The sequence below is a fragment of the Dipodomys spectabilis genome, unplaced genomic scaffold (genome assembly GCF_019054845.1).
Source record: "Dipodomys spectabilis isolate Male_0828 unplaced genomic scaffold, ASM1905484v1 ptg000373l, whole genome shotgun sequence".
Taxonomy (NCBI): domain Eukaryota; kingdom Metazoa; phylum Chordata; class Mammalia; order Rodentia; family Heteromyidae; genus Dipodomys; species Dipodomys spectabilis.
The window spans coordinates 2,969,631-2,996,123 of record NW_024871050.1 but is presented as its reverse complement, the minus strand read 5'-3'; the positions used below and the strand labels follow the sequence as shown (position 1 = coordinate 2,996,123).

The window sequence follows — 26,493 nt, the reverse complement described above, 5'->3', positions numbered from 1 at the left end:
GATAAGCTCACCAGATGACTGGAGTTTTTACAAAGATCCTGAAATACAATGAAAATTCATAACAAAGCAACATTTGGATACAAACAGTAAAAGGCTTTCTGAGCAAGCCAAGCTCAGGGGATGAGTGCACCCAGGACAGACTCCCAACATAATGTTCCTGTTTTTTTATACAGTCCTCTGAAGCTTGAGTAAACTTTTAGAGTTAGTACTTCATGTCCCAAGAGTTTAAAAAAGTAAGCTAGACTTTTACATATTATTTTTATAAGTCTTTTAAAATATTCTAAGAAAACTAGACAAAGTAAACATTACTACTTCTAAAACATTAAAGAACATCACCTTGAGAGGCTGAAAAATAAATTTAGGATCACCATTGTGAAGTTAGATGCTTGTATCTTATATCCACAGGAAAAAATAATGCAAGCAGTTTAAGAGTTGGGTAAAATTGAATAGCGATTGAAAACAGGGAGATTTAAAAGAGAACTCCAGTAATCAGTAAGAAGATATTTTTTAAATGACACAATGGTAATTACCAAATAATTATTACTATCTAGTTCAAGAAATTTTGAAAATCTGGATCTTTTCTGTTCTTTTTTTTTTGGTTTGCTTTTTTTGTCGGTTGTGGGGCTTGAACTCTGGGCTTGGGTGCTGTCCCTGCGCTCTTCAGCTCAAGGCGAGCGCTCTACTGCTTAAGCCACAGCACCACTTCTGGTTTTCTAGTGGTTTATTGGAGATAAGAGTCTCACAGACTTTCCTGCCTGGACTGGCTTTGAACTGCAATCCTCAGATCTCAGCCTCCTGAGTAGCTAGGGTTATAGGCGTGAGCCACCGACACCCAGCTTTTCTGTTATTCTTTCAAAAAAGAAAAACTCACTATATGATGTTATGCCAAGACAAACTAGCAAATGAAGACACAGTTACAAAGCTTAATAGGGAATTGAAACCCTTCTGCACAACTCATTAATAAAAAAAAAAAAATTTAACTTAAAAAAAAAAAAAACAGCGTAATTTGTGAATAGTGGAAGAGGTTTATTTGGTTCACCTGAGACTGTATTTACACTTTTCAGTTGTTTTCTTGTTTTGTATTTTTTAAAGTAAGCTTGCTGTAAAAATCCTAAAGACTGTCTGAAATAGGATTCAAAACAGCTTCTTGCTGCATTCCTTACTGATAATTTGCTAAGGTCTAATCACATCTTTATTCTTCTGGAGGTTTAAGGTAATGTTATCACTTCATTCATCATTGGGAGAATAATACATGATATAGCTTTTCTTTTGCAGCATCACTATTTCAGTCATTTGAACACTTTCAACAGGTTCAGCCTACCTAACATTTCTCTTGGTAAATTTCTCTAGCTCATTTAACTGAAATCGCTTGTCTTAGAACCAATGTTTTGCTTTATGAGCTCAGTTTTTTGTGTATTATATAGGGATTTGAACTCCTTTGAGCTTGCTAAGCTGGTGCTCTATCTCTTATCCATGCCGTCAGCTGATTTGGGTTTTTGTGGGATTTTTTTAAAAGCCTCTTCTGTCAGTCACTGGCAGCTCAAGCCTGTAATCTAGCTACTCAGGAGGGTAAGATGTGAGGCTAACAGCTTAAATCAGCCTGGGCAGAAAAATCCAATTAACCATCACCAAAAAAAGAAAAAGGCTGAAAACGGATCTGTGGCTCAAGCGGTGGGCACTAACTAGTGTTAAGCAAAAAGGCTGAGTTCAAGTTGCAGTATCAGAGAGGGAAAAAGTCTCTTTTGTAAGAAATTTTGATCGATAAAAATGTAGGTACTAAAGGATTATGTGCCTAGAGTGCCACATGTCCTGTGCCTTACGAAACTAGGCTTATGTATGCAAATGTACATGCATAAATATGCGTACTATATTCTGCCACCAAGGTGCTTTACATTTGTACTTAAAGACTGATAACTTATAACTAAACCTATGTGTTTCTACAACTCTCTCCACTGTTAGCAAGATAAATAAGAAATTGATATTCCTTATTCTTTGGCTGACTAAAGAAACAATGAGAGAACTCAAAGAAAATAATTACTCATCAGAAAATAATTACTGTGTTCTTTGGACTTAGCACGAGACACTGGGTATTATGTTTTATACTTTACTTTTCGTGGTACTAAATCTGAACTCAGAGCAGACCTCTCACTTAGTAGGCAGGTGTTTTACCACTTGAGACATGCCCCCATTGTTCCTTTCCCAAACTCAAATTATAAGTTATTCCAGTGCTACTAGATTTATACCAAAAAAAGCGGCACTGGCTTGTTAACTCACTTCTTGAGGCTGAAATCTGCAAGCTGTGGTTTGAAGCCAGCCTGGGCAGGAGAGTGCAAGAAACTTTTATCTCCAATTAAGCACTCCCTTCTCCCAAGACAGGAGCTGTGGCTTAAGTGGTAGAGTGCTATCCTTGAGCAAACAACCTAAGGGACAGCGCCCAGGCCCTGAGTTCAAGCCCCAATATGGGCACAGATAAATAAATACATAAATGAATGAATGATTAAATATGTGCCAGATTAGTTGGGTATATAAGATTGAATTATTTATTGTAATTGTTACAGTTGAGCCATTTCTCCAATCCCAGTTTCTCCTTCAGAGGTTTGGTATAATAATTGAGTAAGATAGTATATATTTCTTTTATTTAACTTTTCAGGTAAGGTCTCATGTTTCATGCCAAGGCCAGGCCTCTGACTCCAATTCTCCCCTCTGGTAGCTATACCACATGTATACTAAGTATACTACCATACTCAGTTTAATTTTTGTACAGGGTAGCCTCAAACCATCCTCCTGATCATCTCTGCCTCTCAAGTAACTGAGATTACAGGCATAAATCACCCTACAACCCCTGGTACTAAAAGCAAATAATCAATAACGCATTCAAAAAGAATTGTTTTGAAATGTTAAGTTCTATATACAAGTGCACAAAAACATATTAACCGAAATAAGGTTGATTCAGGAGAGAACTCAAACACTATAATTTCTTAGAAAGGCTAAATCAAAGGTCAACAAAATGAACACCAGGAAATGGTACTTGAAAGGAGAGAGATGGCGCCAAGGAGAGGGATATAAACAAATGAAGAGAAGAAATGGGGAGAGTGCAGTCAAAAGTTTAAAAATAGCAAGGAAAAAATTACAAAATTAAGTGAGGGAAGGGGTGAGTTGGGAGGGATGAGTGAGCACGTTGAAAAAGATGACACTAATCAAGACACATTCTATTCACAAATCGTTTTGTCAAATGGCAACTCCTTTGTACAACAATTTAAAGATAATTTTTTTTTTAAAAAGAAAGATTAAGTTCTACAACTTTACAAACAAATCATGTATTGAGTGGAAGGAGAGAAGGACAAAGGGAGAGACAGTGACAAAGGGAAGGATGGAGGGAAGGGGAAAGAGAAAGAAGTGGAGAGGGAAAGAAGGGGAAAGGTAGAGGGAGGTATATTAGTTACAGTATTATTAGCAGTCTAATATTCATTCTTCTAATCATTCCACAAATAGTGTTAACCACTTGTTATGGGCTAATTATAACTAAAAGTTTTTAATTAAAGATATTCAAGTAGGTACAATTCACAAAATGAAAATCTAACCTGGATTCTGACTATAAAAAGGTCCTCCGTTCATCTGATTCTGAAGGCTAGTTTGTGAAGTTATGGAAGGAGGGCGTCTATAGGGCAGCGAACCTCCTATTGTTGGGGGAGTATGACGAGAGACAGGCCTATTCATGCTGTAGAACTGAACAGGATGACCTGAAAAAGTACAGAACATAAGTCTATGATTAAAAGAAAATTATTTCAGATTCAAAAAAGTGCTTCGAAACACTGCCCACACTGTAACAGTGTTTATCCCATTAGTTGTGATCTGAAAGACAATACAACAGTTACTGTCTAGTTATAAAATTATAACATTATGATACAAAATCATCACATTAAAATTCATGACAGGAGGAGGAGGAAGGGAAGGGAAGCAAAATGGGAAGGGAAAAGGAGGAACTGATGGAGGGCTTAGGGGACAGGGAAAAAAAGGGGGAAAGGAAAAAAAGCAGTAAAAACAGGAAGAAAGAAGAGTGAAAAGAAAAATATATTTGACAATTTTTCATCTTAGACAATTTTTCATTTTATCTGTGATTATAAAATGATTTTATGTAATTAAGGATGCTCTTCAGGAACCCCATAAATTTATAAAACTTGGATTATTGAGTCATACATTGAATATTATAAAAGCACTCAAAATATACCATACAATTAAATGTTCTTATATATGGATGAAAACCAAAAACTTTGCTGCATAAAGTCTGATACATTCAAGTTTAAACTTAATTCACTGACAGCTAAGAAATGTAAGTAACCATGATGAAAAGTAATATATTGCAAAGCATCAAAGAATTATTTAATTATTGTATGACACATTTATTCATTTGAATCATTAGATAAAAATATATCCGTGGCATTTTATTAATTAAATCTAAACTAACACAAACCTAGGATCTTCAAGTAAAAAATATTCGATTAACACCATTATGAATTCTATAAATGCAGTTTAAATTTTCAACTGTTATATGTTAGCTTGATCCAAAACCATGAGACACTACATATTAATGAGATATCTGCTTTGTTTGGGGTCAAATTAAGTTTTAAAAAAATCCTATGGCTGAGGGAAAAAACTGGGAAAAAATGAGGAAAGAGGTGACACTGTTCAAAAACAAATGTACTCATTACCTGACTTATGTAATTATAACCCCCCTGTATCACCTTTACAATATAAATAAATGAATAAGACCTTATGGCTAATTACCAGTAGACCTAGGTAGAAACAATGATCCACAAAGAGGAAATTACAGTGGTCAATATATATATGGACCAAACAATGGGGCACCTAAACACATTAAACAAACACTCTTAGACTTAAAAGAAACTGATAGATTCCAATAATAGTGGGAGACTTTAACACTTCCACTCTCAACAAACGACAGGACAACCAAACAAAAAATCAGTGAAAAAGCCTTTGAATTAAATGACACCATAATTCAAATGGACTTAACAGACATCTTCAGAGTACTTCATCCAACAACTACCTAATTCTCCTCAGCAGTCCATGGAAACTTTTCCAAAGTAGATCATATCCTAAAACATTCAACAAGCCTTAGCAAATACAAAAGGATTGAGATAACTCCCTGCATCCTATCTGATCACAATGGAATTAAACTAGATCTTAACAGCAAAAGATACTACAGGAAATATTCAAACATATGGAGACTGAACAACACACTTAACCTACACAACTGTAGGTTAAGTCCCTACAATTGAATGAAAATGAAAACGAGGCAAGTTCGTAATTCCAAATACATGAATACAGAAAACAGAAACAGCTCAAGGAAATGACGTCGTCAGGATGCAGCGAGAGCTGCTAGAAAAATGGGAACAAATGAAACTCAAAACTATCAAATGGAGAAGATAGTAAAGATTATGGCAGAAATCAATGAATTACAAACTAAAAAAAAATTGTACATAGAATCAACAAAACAAAAAGCTAACTCTTTGAAAAAATTAATAAAACTGAAAAACTCCTAGCTAAGTTGATGAGTAAAAGGAAAAAAGAGATTCAAATCAACAAATTAGAGATGACAAAGGAAACATCACAATAAACATCTAAGAAATCCAAGATTATGAGGGACTACTTTCAAACCCTATACTCAAATAAGATGGAAAATCTGGTAGAAACAGATAAATTCCTAGAGATATACAAGCTGCCTAAACAGAACCAAAAAGACCCATAATACTAAAACAGACTCAAAATACACAATGAGATCAAGGAAGTAATAAAGAGACTTCCAACAAGAAAAAGTTGAGGTTATGTTGGATTCACAACTGAATTCTGTAAGACCTTTAAAGATGAACACCTATAGTTTCCAAACTTTTCCATGAAATAGAAATGCAATGGGGCCGGGAAGGTAGCTCAGTGGTAGAGCGCTTGCCTTGCATGCATGAGGCCCTGGGTTCGATTCCTCAGCACCACATAAGCAAAAAGAAAAAAGCCGGAAGTGGCGCTGTGGCTCAAGTGGTAGAGCGCTAGCTTTGAGCTGAAGAGCTGAGGGACAGCATCCAGGCCCAGAGTTCAGGCCCCACGACTGGACCAAAAAAAAAAAAAAAAAAAAAGAAAAAAGAAATGCAAGGATTACTACCAAATACATTTTATGATGCCACCATTATACTCATCCCCAAACCAGGTAGGGACCCAATGAAAAAGAGAACTACAGACCAATCTCTCTAATGAGTATGAACACAAAGCTCCTTAATAAAATATTTGACAACAGAATTCAACAACTAATCAACAAAATTATACACCATGATCAAGTGGGTTTTATCCCAGAGATGCAAGAGCTATAAATCAATAAACATAATACACCCTATTAGCAGAGTGAGACGAGAATCACATGATCGTATCAAAAGATGCAGAAAAAGCCTTCAACAGAAGCTAGGAATAGAAGGAACATACCTCAACATAATAAAGGTTATATATGACAGACCAACAGCAAACATCATATTAAATGGTGAAAAACTAAAATCATTTCCTCTAATATCAGAAAGCTTTTGTTGTAACTGCTATTATAAAAGCTACAGCATCTAAATCCAATTTAGCTAAAAGTGTCTTTTAAAATGTATCTGGTTATAGAAGTGAATATTCACTCTGTATTTTACTGGCAAGCTAAACACTAGAGTAATGTGTCCATACATACATATATACATTTTTAGAACAGATAAAAACTCTTTAACCACTTATCAGTATTTAAATGTTTGTAACAAATGAGTCTTTATCTCCTATCTCATGAAACACATTTTAGGTTGTAATTTTAAAACACTAAAACACAATTAACTTAAATAAACCTGAAATCCTTTAGAAATCCATTGTTTGAGTTTCCAATTCTGCTAGGAGATTCTAAGAGATGTACAAGGGCTCTTAATTTGTTACATGAAATATTTCTATAAAATACCCCTTTCAATATCATTTTTTCAATAATATTCTTTTTGTCAATTACTTGACCTATAACAATATTTCTAGTGACTCAATACTAAGTTTACAATCCTTTAATAAATGAAATTTAAGGTATGTCTATTCGCAAGAAATTCTAATCTCTGATCACATACCACTTTCTAGTTAGAACATTCTATCTATCTATCTATCTATCTATCTATCTATCTATCTATCTATCTATCTATCTATCTATCTATCTATCTATCTATCTAATACAATGTACAACCAACCCAAGAAACAAAAAATAAAAGTAAAATAAAGTTGCAGTTCCAGGTAAGAATAGCCAGATGACTGGATCTGCCTGTCAGTGAATACTCACCTGTAGGGGGATTAGAAGAAACAACAGGGGGAGTTGGAGAAGTGAAGCCATCAGCAAGGGTCTGGGCACCCCCAGCAGCAGCTTCTGGGGCAGCAGAGGAGGGGACAGTAGCAGGAACAAGAGGGGTAGGGGCAGATGCAGAAGTAGCAGGAAGGGGAGGAGTGCCAGCAGAGCCAGCGGGGGCTAAGGGGAAAGAGGAGTAAGAAGCAGCATTAATGAGGCAGTCACATTAGGCTGGATTAGAACAGGCATTAGAGTATTTAATGTTAGACATTCAGGGTTTATCAATAGCCAAAAACAAAACAAAACCAAAAAAAAAAAAAAGAAGAGTTGAGAAAAGAATGAAGCTTATGTTAAAGGACATTAGATATGCAACAAACAATGTAAGATGCTCAGAGTAATGTATAAATTTTTAAATTCATTATAAACAAGTCCTCCTTTTTATGTGAACACTACTAATCTAGCAACAGCTCCCTGTGTGTTACTTTTAGCATAACATTCTGTAAATAGTATGCAAAACTAAGCATAATACATTTCTAAAAATCAGCACTCTGTTTGAATTTTACAAGTCAGAAAACAGCCATATGTCAGACAAATATCTTATCACACAAGAACACATATGCATACTCAAATATTTTTCATGATAAAATAGTTTTTCTTTCTTGACACAGGGTCTCACTATGTTGGCCAAGTTATTAATAGGACTACATGGATGTACCACCATGGCCACCTTAAATATATAACATTGTATTCTAATGTCTTTTGTGTTACGCTTTTAAAACTAAATTTAAACTTTTTTCCCATTAGTGGTATTTGAACTCAAGAGCCTTATGCTTGCCAGGTAGGTGTTCTACCACTTGAGTCATGTCTCCAGACCATAATTTAAACTTTTTGCCAGTCCTGGGGCTTGAACTCTGGGCTTGCGCACTGTCCCTGAGCTTCTTTTTTGCTCAGTGTTAGCACTCTACCACTTGAGTCACAGCACCACTTCCCAAAACTTAAATTTTCTATGTCCTCCTATCAAATAAGCATATTTTCCTATTTTGGAGGGGGAAAAAAATGAGTACCATTTTAGAGAAAATCAAATTCTAACAATTCACTAAATGTAACTTTTAAGCCTACTTCATTTGATTGTCTTTGGTTACCAGTCTCACATCAATGTTATCAGACCCCTAGCCCATGTCCAAATGTATGCACTGTCAACAACACTAGCAGCAATTACACATCTAAAATTCATACCAAAAAATGGCACCTGAAACCTCAAAACACCAAAACCATAATTTCAAGTAATAGAGAAGTATAAAAATAGCAAAATTTTAAATAGCACTTGGCTAAAATAACAAATTATAGCCTTCCCAATATTTATGGAGTACTAAAAGAATTTTTTAATCCTGATTAAGGAGAAAGCTTACTTGCATGGGGCTTTAGATTTGATCCTCAGCACACAAAAAAGGAGGGAACACTATGCTGAAAATGAACTTTACAACTTGGGAGGGAGGGAGGAGGTGGGGAGAAAAGGGATGGTAGGGAAAAACAAAGGAGAAGGTAACAATGTTCGATAGGAAATGGACTCATTACCTTGCTCATGTAACTGTAACCCTTCTGTACAGTATCTTTACAATAAAAAATATATTTAAAAAAAAAAGGAGGGAGAGGGGGAGGAGGAATAAGAACAGCAGGAGAAGGAGGAGGAGGTAGGAGAGACAGCCCCCAACAATTAAATTACAATCTGCACTGGAATTCACAAAAGAGAAGTAGACACAAGGAACCGTCAGTACTTTACCTGGGAAGACACTGGGAGGAGATGGAGTAGGCACAGCAATAGGAACCCCCACACTCCCACTTCCACTGTTCTCTCGACTGCTGCTCCGACTGCTTGGATGGCTTCCTCCACTACTCCCACTGCTGCTGAAGAAATAAAAAGCCATAAAATTTGAGAATTTATAGAGAGTAAGATACACTCAGCATTTCCCAACATTCTCTGAAATGAACTTAGCCACAGGAAAGGTTTCAAATACTTTCCATTTCAAATACAAATTTGTTAGTCAAGTTGTTAGCTGAGTTCTGCAAGCTTCCTTTGGCCGCTTTCAGTAAGAGGTATTAAAGAAATTGAGCCTGGCGCCGGTGGCTCATGCCTGTAATACTAGCTACTCAGGAGGCTGAGATCTGAGGATCACGGTTCAAAGCCAGCCCGGGCAGGAAAGTCCATGAGAGTCTTATCTCCAATAAACCACTCAGAAAACTGGAAGTGGCGTTGTGGCTCAAGAGGCAGAGCATTAGCCTTGAGCTGAAGAGCTGAGGGACAGCGCCCAGGCCCAGAGTTCAAGACCCATGACTGACAAAAAAAAAAAAAAAGAAACTGAAAAAAATAAAGACAAGTAAAACACACTGGGACAACACATAAAAAATAATGAATACTACCTTCTTATATTCGTTTTAATACTCAACTGAAGAAATTATTTTATGTTATCTTGATAGACTATCTCAACCCAGTATTTTATTGTGTAGTTTTTCATCTGTAAAGTTCCACTAAAAAAGTATTTTCAACTTTCCACACCTGGTCCATAATTTTTTTATATCAATTAAACTTTTTTTGTAGCAAAGTTTGCACTGGGAGATACCTGTTCCATTTTAGCTTCCTGACTGCTCAGTTGCATCAGAACATGAGGAGGGGTGGAATCAGATGAGGTTTGGAAGAGTAGAGTGAGGAAAAGAACTAGAACTTAGCGCTTGGAAAATGAGAAAGATTTATCTGAACAAATATGGTTCTAAACCATCACGTTTTGCGCTGAGGTAGAGAAAATACCTGTAAGTTCGATTTCTTTGATTCACAGAAGCTGTCCTCACAGGGCTCTGCTGCGAGGGAGCCATATTACGGGTTGGGCTAGGTACGTAATCATTTGGTACCACTGGAGGACGCACTGGCTCCAGTGTGCGATAGGGGGAGTGCCGCCTACAAAAAGAAGAGCGGATGTATCGTGTGATTAATCAGGTTTCGGGGCAATCAATTCAAATAATTGCCAGTAGTGAAATACAATTTGTAATCAGAAATAGGAAATGTGGCTTATCCCAGCTACCAATTGCTATCTCTCCTCCACCATCAGGGTTCTGGTGAATACTGTTATTTCTCACTCTCCAACCTCATTTCCCTGTACTAAGCCAATTTTGTTTATTTAGTTTTTGAGAACACAGAATTCTCTACTATTGAAGCCAATGTTTCCTAGACTCTACTCTTTCTTAGCAGAGTTGGAATTACTTTAGTGATGTCAAAAACACCCAAATGCACTGCATGAATGCACTAATTTTCTTCCTCTTCCTTCTCTTCCTAACCAAAGATATTCAAATATAAACAACGATTTTGGATTTTGTATTCACAAATCCCACAGACATCCAATAACAGCTGTAACAATTTATTTCCCTTTACTAAATACGTAGATATCAAATATATTTGCACATGAAAATATACTACCACATTTTTCTCCTTTAACTTTTGCCTGGTTTCTTTCCTCTTTCTCTCTCCAGAGTTCTACATATAAGAGGATAAACTATTTTTTAATCATCTAAACACTTCTATCTTACTTCAAGATACAAACCAGATGATATTAACATATATTTCCTTCTCTCCTTCCCCAATTTTCCTTTTAAAGGAGGAGATGAAAGAGTAAGATAGGAAATATAACAGGAAGATGCACACTGAGACATAAATGATTATTAAATCAGTTCTCATCTCTGTCAAAATTCTTCAGGACAATGACAAATATGAAACTGATATCTAATATGTAAGATTTTGAACAGTGATATCTCAGATGTTAAAATTAAAGTCTCCTTTTTCTTGAAAGATGCTGGGACACTGAAGTTAAAGCTCAGTGATTTCAATGAAATCATCATGCAATAACAGTGTTGACTCTACTACCTTCAAAGTCTCAAATATATAACTTGACAATGAGAAATAAATAAGGGGCACTAGATGGAATATTGAGTCAAAGGAATAATGAAATGTCAAGATCCTGGACTCAAACATTAAAAAGAAGTTTAAGCATCTTTAGCATTATAATAAAAATATTAAAAATACACAAAATGATTAATTTCTAAACATCTAATTTTAGATAGTTTTCCAGAAAATAAAAAATTTGTCTCATCCAAGAAAAAAACTTTTATTAATAACTGAGAGCTACCGAGTAAAAAGGAAATGATCTGAACATGGTTTAAAAACAAATAAGAAAAACAATATATGGTAACTAGGTATCCTATGTGATAAAAAAAAAAAAAAAAAAAAGTCCATGTCCATCAGCAACAGTGGTCTCCAAGTATCTTCTTGAAAAAACCACTGTTAATATGGAAGAGAAACAAAATTTGAAGGGCAAAATATTTTATTTACTAGAGTCTGAGTTATCTTGCTAACAATCTTGATTTAAACACTAACAAAATTAATTAAGCACTATATATGACAAAAATGTAAATGTTCTACAGGAAAACTAAATAAAGACCTTTCTCTGGATCTCCCTTCTCTTCCCACTGTTAAGTCATCTGCTTACTACCTTTTAGTTTAAATCTTATTTCACCTTTCCTCTCCATTTGAAGCAGAACTTTTCTGACCACTTCAAATAAAGTCAGACTGTTCCTGGTTGGTAATCATTTTTATTCTTTTGTCTCTCACTGTCGTAATTGAAATTCTTCTTCCAACACTATCCTCATCTTTCTTGCAACTCATTTTTGTCTTGTCTCAATCCATAGTGTGTGACTGGGTTTTAGTTTGGAGGGGAAGGAGAAGTTTTGGCTTTTGTTTTGTTTTTTTCCTTTATAGTGTTCTGTTGATTCGATGTTTGTTTATTTGTGTGGTAGTGGTGGGAGGTTATGGGGGTTTTTTAATTTTTTTGGGGGGGGGGAGGGGGCCAAAAACAAGATTGCCAATTAAAAACTTTTAGAATATATCACAAAGCCAATAGTTGTCAAAGTATTTTGTTTACCTTATACATTTTCTAAAATCCAATTTATGTTACAGTGACTGAAAAGTTGACAGAAGGTGAATATTACCCCATTTTACAGATGAAAAAACTGAACTATTGAGAGACTGGCTACACAGGACCACAAAGAAAGCAACAGAACTAAACCAGAATAATAGATGGCTTCTGGGCTATTATGCTCACATGTTCATATATCGTAAGCACAATAAACCAAGCTTACACTCTGATGTTACAGAGAAAAAGAAACAACAAGTTTTTCCATTCATTTATCATTTTTGCCTAAGTCAAAACAAAAGCCCAATTCTAAATCAAAGCTCAACTGTATCATAACAGGTTACATAGAAATTTCTAATCTATACAGCCACTTTGAGGATACTTTAATAAGTTGAAGAAACTATAAAAACTTCTGAAAAATGATAAATTAAAATGAGTCTTTATACAAAACCACAAATTTGAACTAAGATTTTACCTGAATTTAAAATTCATTAAAAATAATTTCTAGATAAACTTTTTAATGTATAAACTGTCATTTCCAGAAAAAAAAAGGAGTTTTATGAACACAAAAAATAACCCTAGGAAGAAAATGTTCTCTCTTCAAATATTCAAAACTAAATGTAGATTGTGTTTGATTTTTAACAGAACACTTCATGAAATGGATATCTTCTACTACTTATTGATATACTTACCCAAGTGTCCCTTTCCCTGACATTGGGGGGCTGGGAGGCTTCTGAGTTGGAGGTGTTGTACGTGGCAGCCCACCCATCTTCATATTCTGGGTACTCACCTAAAAAATGTTGAGGAAAGCCCAACTTAACTTGTACACAGTGCAATCCAGTATTACTTTTGGGAAATAATGCTATTTAACAAAAGAGGGGAAGACTTAAATATAGGAAAAAAAATTAGAGGCCATGCATTTCATATGCAATTTCTACTCTACTATTATTCTACAGTTGTACTCAAAGGACTCTTCCTAATATGAGATTTTCAAATGATAGGAAACTTGCATGGAAAGAATTTATTTGCCATTAGGCCATCACACCAACAGATCACTGGTTAGACTATTTGATATTACATTCACCTGAAATAGTTATAAAATATTTAGTTTTAATTAAAAACAATTCAATCAGAAACAATACAGCCTTTAAGCAATTCATTTTTTACTCTTTCCAACAAAACACATTTCCCAAATAAAAAATGTGCAATTATGCAAATAATCAGTTCATTATAGCTAGGGAGTATGAAAATAAAGATAAATTATATGATATGCAGAGAAAATCTTAGTGTTTTTTAAGCTGTGAATCAGCCTTACACCTGAGATTTCTTTAAAGTACTCTTATGAGAAAATCACCTACCTGAAAATTGCTAGAAGCATATTCCTAAACATCTGAATCAGAAAGTTAGGACTGATATATGCCATTCAACGGGAAGCAGCACAAAAGCTATTGCCAATGTCCTACTTTAAACAGAAACTTGACCCACTCAGGCCCAAAGTGAAAGTTAATTCAGGCATGAGAAAAGAGTAACAGTCTAATTCAGAGCTGGATCATGACTGCACTGACTATTCTAATCCCAACTGAAATGAAACTGTAAGAAGGATGAGTAATTTAGGAATGAATGTCATCAGGGGAATATGCAACAGATACAGAGAAAGCCCTAAAACTCTGGATTATCTGATGAGTTTAAAAAAAGTAATTCACAAGTACGGTTCAAATGTAATCTCAAGTTGTTTGAGACTACCAATGGGTTTGTTCATGTTCATGTATAAACCAAATAGGTTCATACATGACTATTTTGAAACTAATCTTAAGATTTTGGACTGCTATTGTCAAAACACATTTCAAAACCAAACCTCAAATTTTTATCTGTCTAGAATTATAAAATTATATTTGTAAAAAAGCTATTATTTTATCCCTGAAATCAATACATTTATAATTACAAAGTCAAAATATAAATTTTAAGAAAGCAAATTGTAATTGTATACAAAGTATTGAGACTACCAAAATTAATTCTCCCTTCGGTGGGATTCTTTGAAGTTCTAAAACAGTATGTAAGAAATAATATATCAAAAATAACATTTCTTCAAATGAAGAACCCAGTGAATAAGTTGTGTGTGATGTTAAAATAATCTTTAGTGACAAATGGTACTTTTTGAAATGTCAACTTTTTTAAAGTGAATAATTTCTCTGTGATCATTTTACCCTGTTTTGAATAATAAATATAAAACACAAGACTCAAGTAAGAATAAAAATTAACGTATCTTTGCTCTCTCAAATTAATAAGCAGAGGGTATGCTATTATATCCTCAACATAAAAATGCCAGAAAAAGCTTTTTTAAAAAAATCACATCTGGAGAAAATTTTAGGAGTGATCAAATAACCACCACAGCTTTAAAAAACTGTTTCTCTTAATTTAATGATACCAAAAGATGTTAAATGTAATAAACAAAGTCCTTTAAGCTCAACATGAAACAATTTAAAACCCAAAGTTACTTTAAGAGATGAGGGAGAAGTGAACCAAACACTGAACTACAAATCAATTTGCTAGAAACAGGAAGGAAAAGGAGCAAGAATAAAAAAGAGTAAAAGAAATTTTATTCTATATATGGAATAGCTAAATTACTGGAAAATAACTTTTCAACTTTAATTTTAGTAGGTACAGTGTTTTTGTTTAAATTGCAGTATCATTTTTAAGTCTTAGAATCTATCTTTAAAATAAAATGAAACAAATAATCTATAAATTAAAACCTGGTGAGTCAATAACAGTGATCTGGAGAATTCTTAGTTTGATTAATAGATTGGATGAGTAATTAAATCACTTAAATACCTGTGTAGTATCCAAACCACTTTATAGTTCACTGATAATTGTTTCAAGGCAGTTTTATTCTATAAAAAATGTCTGTGTGCTTATCCAAGAGCTGGTGGCCCACACTTGGTAATCCTTGCTACTCAAGAGGCTGAGATCTAAAGATTGCAGTTGGAAGCCAGCTGTGAGGCTACTGTCTCCAATTAACCAGCAAAAAGTCTAAGTGGAAGTGTGGTTCAGTGGCAAAAAGCTAAGGGACAGTGATCAGACCTTGAGTTCAAGCTCCCATACTGGCACTGGCACGCATGTGTGCACACACACAGAAACACAAATGTTTGTGTGCTGTGTAACACAATGAAAATAAATGCAAAATAAACACTGCCCTCAGAATTAAGGAAAGTGAAGAACAGTAATAAATGTAAATAAAATTTTAAAAAAACTTAATAACTACGAGATGCCAGTCGCTCATACCTATAATCCTAGCTACCTGGGAGGCTGAGATCAAATGATCATGATTTGAAGCCACTCAGGACAGGAAAGTCCATGATACTCTCAGCTCCAATTAACTACCAAAAAGCTGGAAGCAGGGCTGTGGCTTACGTGTTATGCAAACCTTGACTGAAAAAGCTAAGGGATAGAGCCCAAGCCCTGAGTTCAAGTATTAGTACAAGCACAAAAAAAAAACAAAACCTTAATTTCTTTATAAATGGTAAAAATATTTTAATTAAAGTTAAATGATAATTCAGATCTAAAATAATTTTGTAAAAAAATACTACTTGACTTATGGAATGGTAACCCCTCTGTACAACAACTTAATAATAAATATATGTATATATATTTATATATACATCTGTGTGTGTATAAATATATTTATGCTCAGAATAAGGGCTGGGAAGGTGGCTCAATGGTTGAGTGCTTGCCTTGCATACATGAGGCCTGGGTTCAATTCCTCAGTACCACATAAAGCAAAAAAAAGCTGGAAGTGGCACTGTGGCTCAAGTGGTAGAGCACTACCCTTGAGATGAAGAGATGAAGAGCTGAGGGGCAGCGCCCAGTCCCAGAGTTCAGGCCCCATGATAGACAGGAAAGGGAGAGGAGGGGAGGAGAGGGGAGGGGAGGGGAGGGGAGGGGAGGGGAGGGGAGGGAAGGGAAGAGCTCAGAATAAAGGACTGGACAACCAAGAGTGGAAGAAAAAAAAATACTAAATAGCAATCGTGGACCTAAAAAAGACAACAGCCACTTTAGAACAGTAATTCTTCTTGACATATATTTTTAAAATACAAACATAAAGCTTGGATACAATGGTGTGTACTTATAAGAGGGAGAGGAGAAGAAAAGAGGGGAGGAGAGCAAGAGAGAAAGAGAGATGGAGGGGGTAAGAGAGAATCTGGAGGTACTCAGGTATACACTGTTCGCCTGATACACTAGAGACCATAAGTTAAATGCTCAGTACTGCCCAGAAGTATCATTAGGCGCATAAATAAACGTATAGTTAGGTAATAATGTTGAGTCATGAGCAAGAATGCTCATAATCTCTTATTTAGGAATTAATGAAACTTAGGTGACTGACAGCAACAATAACTTCATTATATTATTTATTCCATAAAAGAAATCATCAAAAGCTATTAGGTAAAGCAGGTTATTTGACACAGAGCAATCTCCAATTAGAAAAAATCATTTTAAGTCATGAGAGTCAGCACAAGAACAGAAGTAGATGTTCTTTTAAGAACAAAAGTGGTCTGTCTGGTTTAGTGTGGTTCTCTTTTGCAAACTCTACAATTAGCACAATTCATCAGGTCAACTATTCTACTTCTATAATTTACTCAATTTTCCTGATCTGTCCTCCTTTGGTATATTCAATATCTACTTGAATCATGATATGTAACACAACCAGATATAATGATGTTTCAGTCAACAACACATATTGTAGTATAAATACTACAAATAGTGAAAATGTCTAGTGACATTGTGGCTGTGAATTAATGTTACCATACTCAATAATGTTAAATAACTTAATGGTATAGTTTTTAGACCGTGTCCTCATCATTAAGAGTACTTGGTTGGCAGAGTGCTCAGCTTAGCATGTATAAGGCTCATGTTTGTTATGTTTTGGGATTTTTTTTTTGTGCTAGTGCTAGGGCCTGATCTCAGGGTCTGGGTGCTACCCCTGTGTTTTTCTGCTCAAGGCTGTAACTCTACTACTTCAGCCACAGTTCTACTTCCTCCTTTATGGTGATTAATTGGAGACAAGAATATCACAGCCTTTCCTTCTCCAGGCTGGCTTCCAACCACCATCCTCAGATCTCAGCCTCCTCAGTAGCTAGAATTACAGGCACGAGCCACTGGTTCCTGACAAGGCTCTAAGTTTGATACTTAGAATTGCACACACAAAAGGCAGTGCTTTCTAGCATTTTTCTGAACCTAGGCATTATTTGTAAAGCTGGCAAGTATTTCTAGCTCACAAGAGACGTTAATTCTGCTATGAAATCTCTCACTGAAAGACAACTTGCTGGAACAGAATAGCAGCAGCAGGTCCATATTTTACACATATGTTCTAAAATGGTATTTGTGAACTATCATTTACCAACCACTTACCAGACAACTGTGTACAAAAATAAAGACCTTTGAAAATAAGAGGGTAGAGGACAAATCATATATAAAAATAACTGGGGTTCATAGTTAAAAGAAATGTGTACAAATTCTATAAAAATCACATATGCACAAAAGAAATAATGTCAGAAGAAACTGGTAGATTTCATTTTTAAAAACCTGAGCGGAACTGTTTAAAAAAAAGAAACAAAACAGAAATTTGGGTTGGAGGTAGTGAGTGTAGTGGTAGACTGTGATGAGGAAGAACAGGACGAAGAGAAACATAATTATACAAAGTAAAAAGGAGGGAAAAACTGGGAGAGAAGCAAAGGGGTGACATAACTGTAACCCTAACCCCTCTGTACATCACCTTTATAGTAACAACAAATTGGGGGAAAAGAGGAAGAATGTATGTAGGTTTCATCTGTATGCAGAATGGAAGATGAAAAGAAATTGCTCAAGCAACGCTAGGTGCTCATTTCTGTCCAGCATTGTTCTTCACTGTAACCATCTAGTATAGAAATGGAGCTTTTGGTGCAAAGAACAAAGAGGCTAAGACTATATTAAAGTGTAATTTATCAGTTCTTCCTAGGAGTCCCTCAGTTGGGTCCATCTCCTTCACAGGAACAGACACTGAACCCAAGAAGCTCAAGAAGGAAAAATAGTGGGACCTAAAGGTAATCAGTCGGGATAATAGCTTGGGCAACTGATCTAAACATTAATGATAATGGATTTGTCTACTTCTGTGGATTTTGGTTTGTTTGGTTAGTTGGTTAGTTGCTAGGTTAAGTATTTTTGGTGGTATTATGGATTGTGGTTTAACTCAAGACCTTGCCTCTGACAAGTGCTCTACCACTTGAGCCACACACCCAGTCCATTTTGCTTTAATTATTTCTCAGAACGTTCACATTTTTTAACCAGGGCCAGCCTTGTACCTATGCCTCTTACCAGGCCTGGCTTATCTCTTGCGTCTTCTTCAGTTAAAATTTCTATGTACTTCTATTACTTTGGAAGTTAACATACTGATAACCAAAAGTGAAACACAGACTTCAGCAGAAAAAGGTAAGGGCTGCCACACAGCCTTTTAGTAGTTCACTTCATCCTTCCTATTGTAAGCAGAATGAATCTCCCCACAGTTACACATATGTAGCACACCAAAACTGAAAGTTTATAGGCAACACTCCAGTCAATAACAAAGGAGTACATTTGCATAGGCTCTTTTAGTCAAATCTTTCCGGAAGAGGTAAAAGTTCTATGGTAATGATTAGTACTAATTAATGATTCAAAACAGACATGTCTAGTCTTCTGGTTATCAATTACTACACTGAAGACACGCAAACAACAGGGTACTAGACAAAAATAAGTTTGAAAAGAAATTACAAAATTTGGCTAAAAAAAAAAAGTGCATGCCTTGTTTAGTGAAAATAATTTTGGTTAAACTTCGTCTGATGATTTTTTCTTTTTTTTTGCCGGTCATGGGGCTTGAACTCTGGGCTTGCGTACTGCCCCTCAGCTTTTCGCCTCAAGGCTAGTGCTCTACCACTTGAGCTACAGCGCCACTTCCAGTTTTCTGGTGGTTTATTGGAGATAGGAATTTCTCGGACTTTCTTGCTGGCTTTGAATCCTGATCCTCAGATCTCAGCCGCCCTACTAGCTAGGATTACAGGCGTGAGCCACCAGCGCCCGGCTGACGACTTCTTGAATATATAGTGAAGTCATGTTCACCACTGATCCTTCAAAGCATTAAAATGTTACTCAAACAAACTACAACAGGATTTTCCTTTTTTCTTTTTGAGTGCTGGAAACTGAACCCAGGACCTTGTACATGTCAGACAAGTACTTTACAGCAAAGCAATATTTTGACCCTCTGTCTCTAGTTATTAAGTTGTACTTTGTTGAAATACACACATGTCTGACATACAATTAATATTCACCTTTGAAAACTCATAGAGTTTATATAAAATTTTATAAAGCTATTTTTAAAGGCTAATTCTTTATTGTAAATGATACTGCAACTTAAAAAAAATACATCACCCTAAGTATTTCTTGCTTCTCAATTTCTTTATATTGATTACAAGTCAAAATGATAACAAACAGCATATTGGCAACAGGTATATAATAAGCACGCCACTTATAGAATAAAATAGTTATTACACAGGGGGAGGGTTAGAGCACATTAGCTGGCCCTCCAACCCATAATGCAATTTCCACATTTCTACAAATCCAGCTAATTTTATTTTGTAACATTTAATGAGAGGGTAGCTTACATTTGTTTCACAAATATAGCAACACTGTAAAATTATCAAATAATACTTATTATTTGATACAAATACTTATAAATCACCTAATCTGTGTCAAGCACTGTTCTATGTACAAAAGAGCAGTGAACAAAGTAAGACAAAAACATCTACCCTCAAGGAACATGAAGACAAATTATACAACAAAAGGAGGGATAAACTGTTGATGTTAGAAGGCCAAGTGCCAAAGATCTGTTTACTCCCCATATGTAATATTCTACATAAGAACAAAGAATGGAAATCCAGCCCTGGAATCTCTTACCTTAAATCTAAGCAACCACTTAATGCATAAATGGAGCAAATAAAAGAGGTAAGGAAAAAAAGCATTGAAAGGTTAGTTGAAACTTCAGGATGTGAAGAGAAAGGAAAAAACAAAAAACAAGTTAAGCATTCAGCATTAACAAAACCATGTTTCAGTAGATCGTAGAAAGAGTGGTTAAAGCAGAATGTGTCATGAACAGGAGTTTCTTTGATGAAATTATTTAAGACACTGTTTTATTAAAAAACTTAATTTCATTAAAGATTTATAAATTGTGACCTGTACACACTGAAATACAAATAGCAAAGGGACTATAGAGTCCTAAATGAATACATATTACTTTGAAGATAAGAAAGAATTGCAGAAGATCACCTTTTTATTATATACAGCCAAGCAATAATTTGATCTTAAAAAAAAAAAGTCCAAGTGCCTTTTAGCATTAGATTCCCTAAAATAGCCTATTAGGAGTTGTTAACTTTTGGGGATACAGGGGGTCCACAGTGCAGTTTGAACTCAAAAAAGTTTCTAGTTCAGGCACTTTACCAGTTAAGCCACATCCCCCTCTATTCTCTTTAGTTATTTTTCAGTTAAGTTCTCTCATTTTTGCTCAAGGCCAGCCTTGGACCATATTAGACACTCAAACACACCCTGAAAGATAGGAAAGTTATGTAATATCTACATATTCCAACACTGTAGAAACATTAATAATTGACATCTTACTTTTATCTACCCAATTCTCAAAATGCTGGGATAAAATTATTCTAGAAAAAGTCACAAGTATGTTTAATAATTTACATTATTTTGAAAACTAATGCCAAAAGTCTAATAAATTTCTGAGATTTTTTTTGGGGGGGGGTCAGTCATGGGGCTTGATATCTGGGCCTAAGCACTGTGTCCCTCAGCTCTTTAGCTCAAGGCTAGTGCTCTACCTCTTTAGTTACAGCACCACTTCTGGTTTTCTGGTGATTAATTGGAGATAAGAGTTTCACAGACTTTCCTGCCTGGGCTGGCTTTGAACCATGATCCTTAGATCTCAGCCTCCTCAGTAGCTAGGATTACAGGCATGAGCCACCAGCACCCGGCTTGAGATAAATATTTTAAGAATATGCTGAATGATTTGTCAGTCATATTAAGACTACGAAGATTATGCCATAGTTTATTTGATCTGATATTATCATAATTGATTATGTAAATGTAATCCATTCAAAAACGGTTGCTTAAAATTTGAGAATACAAAGAAAAAGCAGTAAGGGTAAAACAGTTTACAGTAGTAAGGAATCTTCATAACCACAACTGAGCCAAGATTTGGTCCTTTAGGAAAGACATAAGCTTAATTTTCTAGAGTGCCATTTGGGGCTAATATTTTTAAAAGCTTGACAAGTTATACCTACCTTTACTCCATGCCCAATATCATCTAGAATTGTATAGTCAATAGGTTTTCTAATATAACGAACTGGTCGTTCAAGATTAGCTGGAGCAATAATCTTATGTGTCCTTGAAGTGTTTTTATTGGTTGTCAATATACCAATTTCTCTTCTTGCAACTTTCTCTTTATGAATATCCACTGTCTGCAAGATATAATATTAAAAGACAATACAAACATATATAGCTCTCATATCCATAAATATAAAAAATATAAGTGCCTACAGATTTAACTCTGCTTCATATTCACTTGCTAAACTTGGTATTTTCTAGAGTACTCACTTTCTCCATTTTTAAGCTAATGTTAGAGTTGGCAAAGTATGGCCCACAGGCCAAATTGGGCATGCCATCTGATTTTTACACCTAGAACTGTGAGTAATATTTGCTTTGTTTAGAATGTGCTGGTTCGAAAGATCGAACTCAGGGCTTGGTGCTCTCACTAGGCTTTTTCCTTCAGAGCTCTATCACTTGAACCATATACCTCTCCAAGTCCAATGTTTGCATTTTTTTAACATTTGAAAAAAATCAAGTGAATGAAAAAAATGTCATGAAACTGCATGAAATTCAAATTTTGTTGGAACACTGTAACGGTGCTCATTTGCCTACTTGTCCATATATGGCTAGTTTTATACTATAATGGCAGAGACAAATAAGCACAATAGAGAATTTGTGACTTACAAAGTCTAAAACATTTATTAGCTGCCCATTACAGAAAAACTTTGCCAACCCTAAGTTAATACATTCTAATTTTCCCCTCTCCATTAAGAGTTAGCCTCATACAATGATTAGGAAAGTAAGCCATCAGCATTTAATCTGGTTATATTAAATAACTCATTAGTATAATTTTATTAGTGTACTAAAAAAGGCTAAACACTTGACATATAAGTAACAATCACTTCAAATGACAATGAGACTCCAAGCACAGAGTAAGCCCAGTTTCTTGAGACATTTGTTTAATATTATAAATATATACATGAATTATATACTACATATAATGTAAAATTCATTTTCCCCCTGTGGGTTGCAGTCAAGAGTTTGACTCTTAAAATTGTTCACATCTCTTTATCAACATTCCTGGTTCAGGTAGAAATTAACAGTCACTCTACCACCCCACATCTAATTCCTCCTACATTTTTTGTTTTGTTTTTTCCTGGTCTTGGGTGCTGTTCCTGAACCTCTTTGTGTTCAGGGCTAGTGTTCTACCACTTGAGCACTAGTACCACTTCCAACTTTTTCTGAGTATTTTTTAAAGTGGAAATAAAGAGTCTCACACTTTTCCTGCCCAGGCTTTGAATCATGATCCTCAGATCTCAGCCTCTAGAGTAGCTAGGATTACAGGCGTGAGCTACTGGCAACCAGCTCCTCCCCAGTTTAATTTTCACATTCTAAAAGAAGTAGGTAATAACCATTAAAAGATAATAAGTATCCTGACAGCATTAAATAACACCTGAAAACTGATCATTTATTTCTCTACAAATAATATGCTTAAGAGATAGATTTTGAAACAGTCTCCCAATTTTCTACAACAAAGACTTCTTTAACAGCACAGAATCTGTTTCACAATATATGTCTAAATGAAATAACAAATTAAGTGGTAACTAACACTTTTAGGCATTCATTTTAATTTTTTTTTTTTTTTTTAAAAAAAAGGTCTTTGAGCAGGGCACCTGTAATCCTAGGAGGCTGAGATCTGAGGATCACGGTTCAAAGCCAGCCCAGGCAAGAAAGTCTATGAGACACTTATCTCCAACTAACCAACAAAAAACCAAAGTGGCTCTGTGGCTCAAGTGGTAGAGTGCTAGTCTTGAACTGAAGTGCTGAGGGACCAGTACCTAGACCCAGAGTTCAAGCCCCATGACCAACCAAAAAAAAAAAAAAAAGTTTTGAACTTTTTCTGAACATGTTAAACAAAATTTAACACTTGTTTTCCTTTCCAACTACTGAGGAAACTGAAACAGAAGTTTTTAATAATACTAAAATTTACTTAATTTTTAACTTCAGAGAAATGGAACTTTGAATAAACTTTAATGATTCATCCTGAATCATTAAAAACATAGGCTAAAATTATGGAAACAGCACAGATGCCCTACAGCAGATAAATGAGCATCAATAAAAGTTGTATATATAACACAATGGAATTTTACTCATCCATTAGAAAGATTAAGATAATTCCATTTGCAGAGAAATGGATGGACCTAGAACGAATCATGTTAAGTCAGGTAAGCTAAGCTCAGAGTGAAAAATAGTGCATGTTTTCTCTTGTATGTGGAAGCTAGATCTAAAACATAACTGGACATAATCTATAACATAATCTATACAGGACTGAAGGCATTCACACACATGATATCCTCTAAGGAGGATATCCTTAGAGGAGGAACCCAAAGGTGTAACTTCTCTGGACATTTAAAATACTATTAACTGGGGCTGGGAAGGTGGCTCAGTGGTAGAGTGCTTGCCTTGCATGCATGAGGCCCTGGGTTCAATTCCTCAGCACCGCATAAGCAGAAAAGGCTGGAAGTGGTGCTGTGGCTCAAGTGGTAGAGCACTAGACTTCTGCTGAAGAGCTCAGGGACAGAGCCCAGGCCCAGAGTTCAGGCCCCAAACTGACAAAAATAAAAAAAATTAAAATTAAAAAAAAACAAAAATATTATTAACTGATACAAATTCCAGGAAATGGAAATATGGGGTTTTTGTTATTATTATTGTTGGTGGTGGGGATGGTAATAGTATTTGGGTTTTTTTGTGTGGATTTTTAAGGGGGGCAAATGGCACAGAAAAGGAGGGAGGGTGACAATCATGCTAGTTAATATACACTATGTGGAAAACGATGTAACTTGTAGGCAGGGATGGGAGGAGAGAACTATGGAAAAGTGAAGGGAGGGGTACATTGTCCAAAAAAGGTAATGTACATATATAATACAGATAATTTTATATATAGAGAGAGAGAAAGAGAGAGACATATATGTATAAAACATAGGCTAGAGGGTGTAGCATTGTAGTACATACCTGTACTACATACTCAGCAGATGGAGATGGGCAGGATGGAGGCTCAAGGTCAGCTTAGGAAAAGCAAGACCCTAGCTAGGTAGGAAGCTTGAAACCCTGAGTTCAAACCTCAATACCACCAAAAAAAAAAAAATTTTAACAAACAGGGCTAGGAAAATTAATTTGAACTCTTTATCAAAGTATTTCAAAATCAATAATAATAACAACTAAAAGCACTACTGGTCTTTGTTAGATCAACAAAAGAAAATTTATTAGAGAAGGAAATCCTTTCTGAGGTCTTATTTTTATTATTCTCAGTTTTTAAAAACATACTTTAACTTATTCAGAAATCACTAAAATGTAAAGCTGACCAACCAAACAGTATTTTAAGCTTATAGCAAACTGAAATTTCAAATGATGTTTTAGGCACAATAATTCTGTATTATGCTGTCAAAAGCATTGTAGGATATAAAGAAGAACCCATGTAGTATCTATAGCACTCACCTACCCCCTGGATAAGCAAAGCTGTCAGACATTTCCAAATATCCTCTTACGGGAAATTTTTCCTGACTGAGGATCAAAGACCTAGAAGAAGGACTAATTCAGTTGTTCTTCATTCATTCCCAAACAGCAATTATTTCCAAACTTTCCACAACAGTTAACTCAAGATTAGTATGCTGTTGGGCAGTGGTAACTCAAATCTGTAATCCTTGCTACTTAGAAGGCTGATATTTGAGGATCAAGGTTCAAAAGCCAGGCAGGCAGACAAATCTGAGAAACTCTTAACTTTTAGTTAACCAGCAGAAAGCCAGAAATAGAGATGTGGCTCAAAAGGTAGACTACCAGTCTTGAGCAGAAAAAGGCAAACAAGAGTACAAGGCCCTGAGTTCAAGACCCAGTACTGGTGTGCACACACATGCACACACGTACACACATGCGTGTACACATGCACACACATACACAAGATTAGTATCTCTGTAACTTCCAGAGAATAATACTTAGTATCATCATTAACTTTTTAAAAATGTACAGCAGTAAAGGAAATACATGGTTAAGAAAATGAAAGAGTAACTATACTCTTCCCACCATACTGAACTGCGTAAGTACCTCCAGATAGAATCAAATGTACCTTTAAAAAATGGCTATGTTTTTTATTTCAGCTTTGAATAAAAACTCAGCACTAAATCTATTTCATAAATAAGGAGAAATTTGGTCCAAAGATTCTGAGGAAATAATAGTAATATTAACAATAGTGAATTTGTAACCCAACGGGGGAAAATGTATTTTACATTGTATCTAGTATATGATTATGCATTTATTTACATATACAACAAATGTTTAAAAATACTTACTGTGTATAACTGTAGTCTTACAATATTATTCAATTACCTATTTCAATTTTTAGATTTTTCTTATAAAAACATAAGCATATTCAAATTCAACAGATAATATAACAAATACCACTATCCTATACTTATCATCAAGCTCCAACATTCATAAACTTAGGATACTCAAGTTCCTAAAACATACTTTTCGATAAATGGAAGTGAAAATTTATTAGCTCTTTATTGTCCCTTAAAGCTTAAAGTTTCTATGAACAAAAGTTAACAGTTAATATTACAGTGACATCTTTCCTCATATATTATTTTTTACTTCAGAATTTATTGGAAATAAGTAGATAAAAAAGTAAAAGAAATACCACTAGGAAGATGGGGTACCAGTGGTTCACATCTGTAAACCTAGCTACTTGAGCTAGCTACTCAAGGTAGAAATAAGAAGGGTTGCAGTTCCAGGCCAGCATGGACAAAACAAGTTTATGAGATTCCCCTCATC

General features: G+C 35.2%; 1 protein-coding gene across 8 annotated transcripts in view; it reads right to left on the bottom strand.

The window, feature by feature from the left end:
* Positions 1–26,493, bottom strand: part of Abi2 (abl interactor 2) — a 69,908-nt gene that overhangs the window by 18,616 nt on the left and 24,799 nt on the right. For 4 of the 8 annotated variants that reach the window (XM_042667036.1, XM_042667040.1, XM_042667038.1 and 1 more), the window contains exons 3-7: positions 21,645–21,821; positions 12,993–13,090; positions 10,149–10,295; positions 9,126–9,250; positions 3,582–3,740 (exon numbers count right to left, since the gene is read on the bottom strand). In XM_042667036.1, the coding sequence (XP_042522970.1) occupies positions 3,582–3,740; positions 9,126–9,250; positions 10,149–10,295; positions 12,993–13,090; positions 21,645–21,821 (706 nt within the window). The remainder of the gene's footprint in view (positions 1–3,581; positions 3,741–9,125; positions 9,251–10,148; positions 10,296–12,992; positions 13,091–21,644; positions 21,822–26,493) is intronic. The other 4 variants (XM_042667037.1, XM_042667041.1, XM_042667039.1 and 1 more) reach the window with 1 other exon arrangement.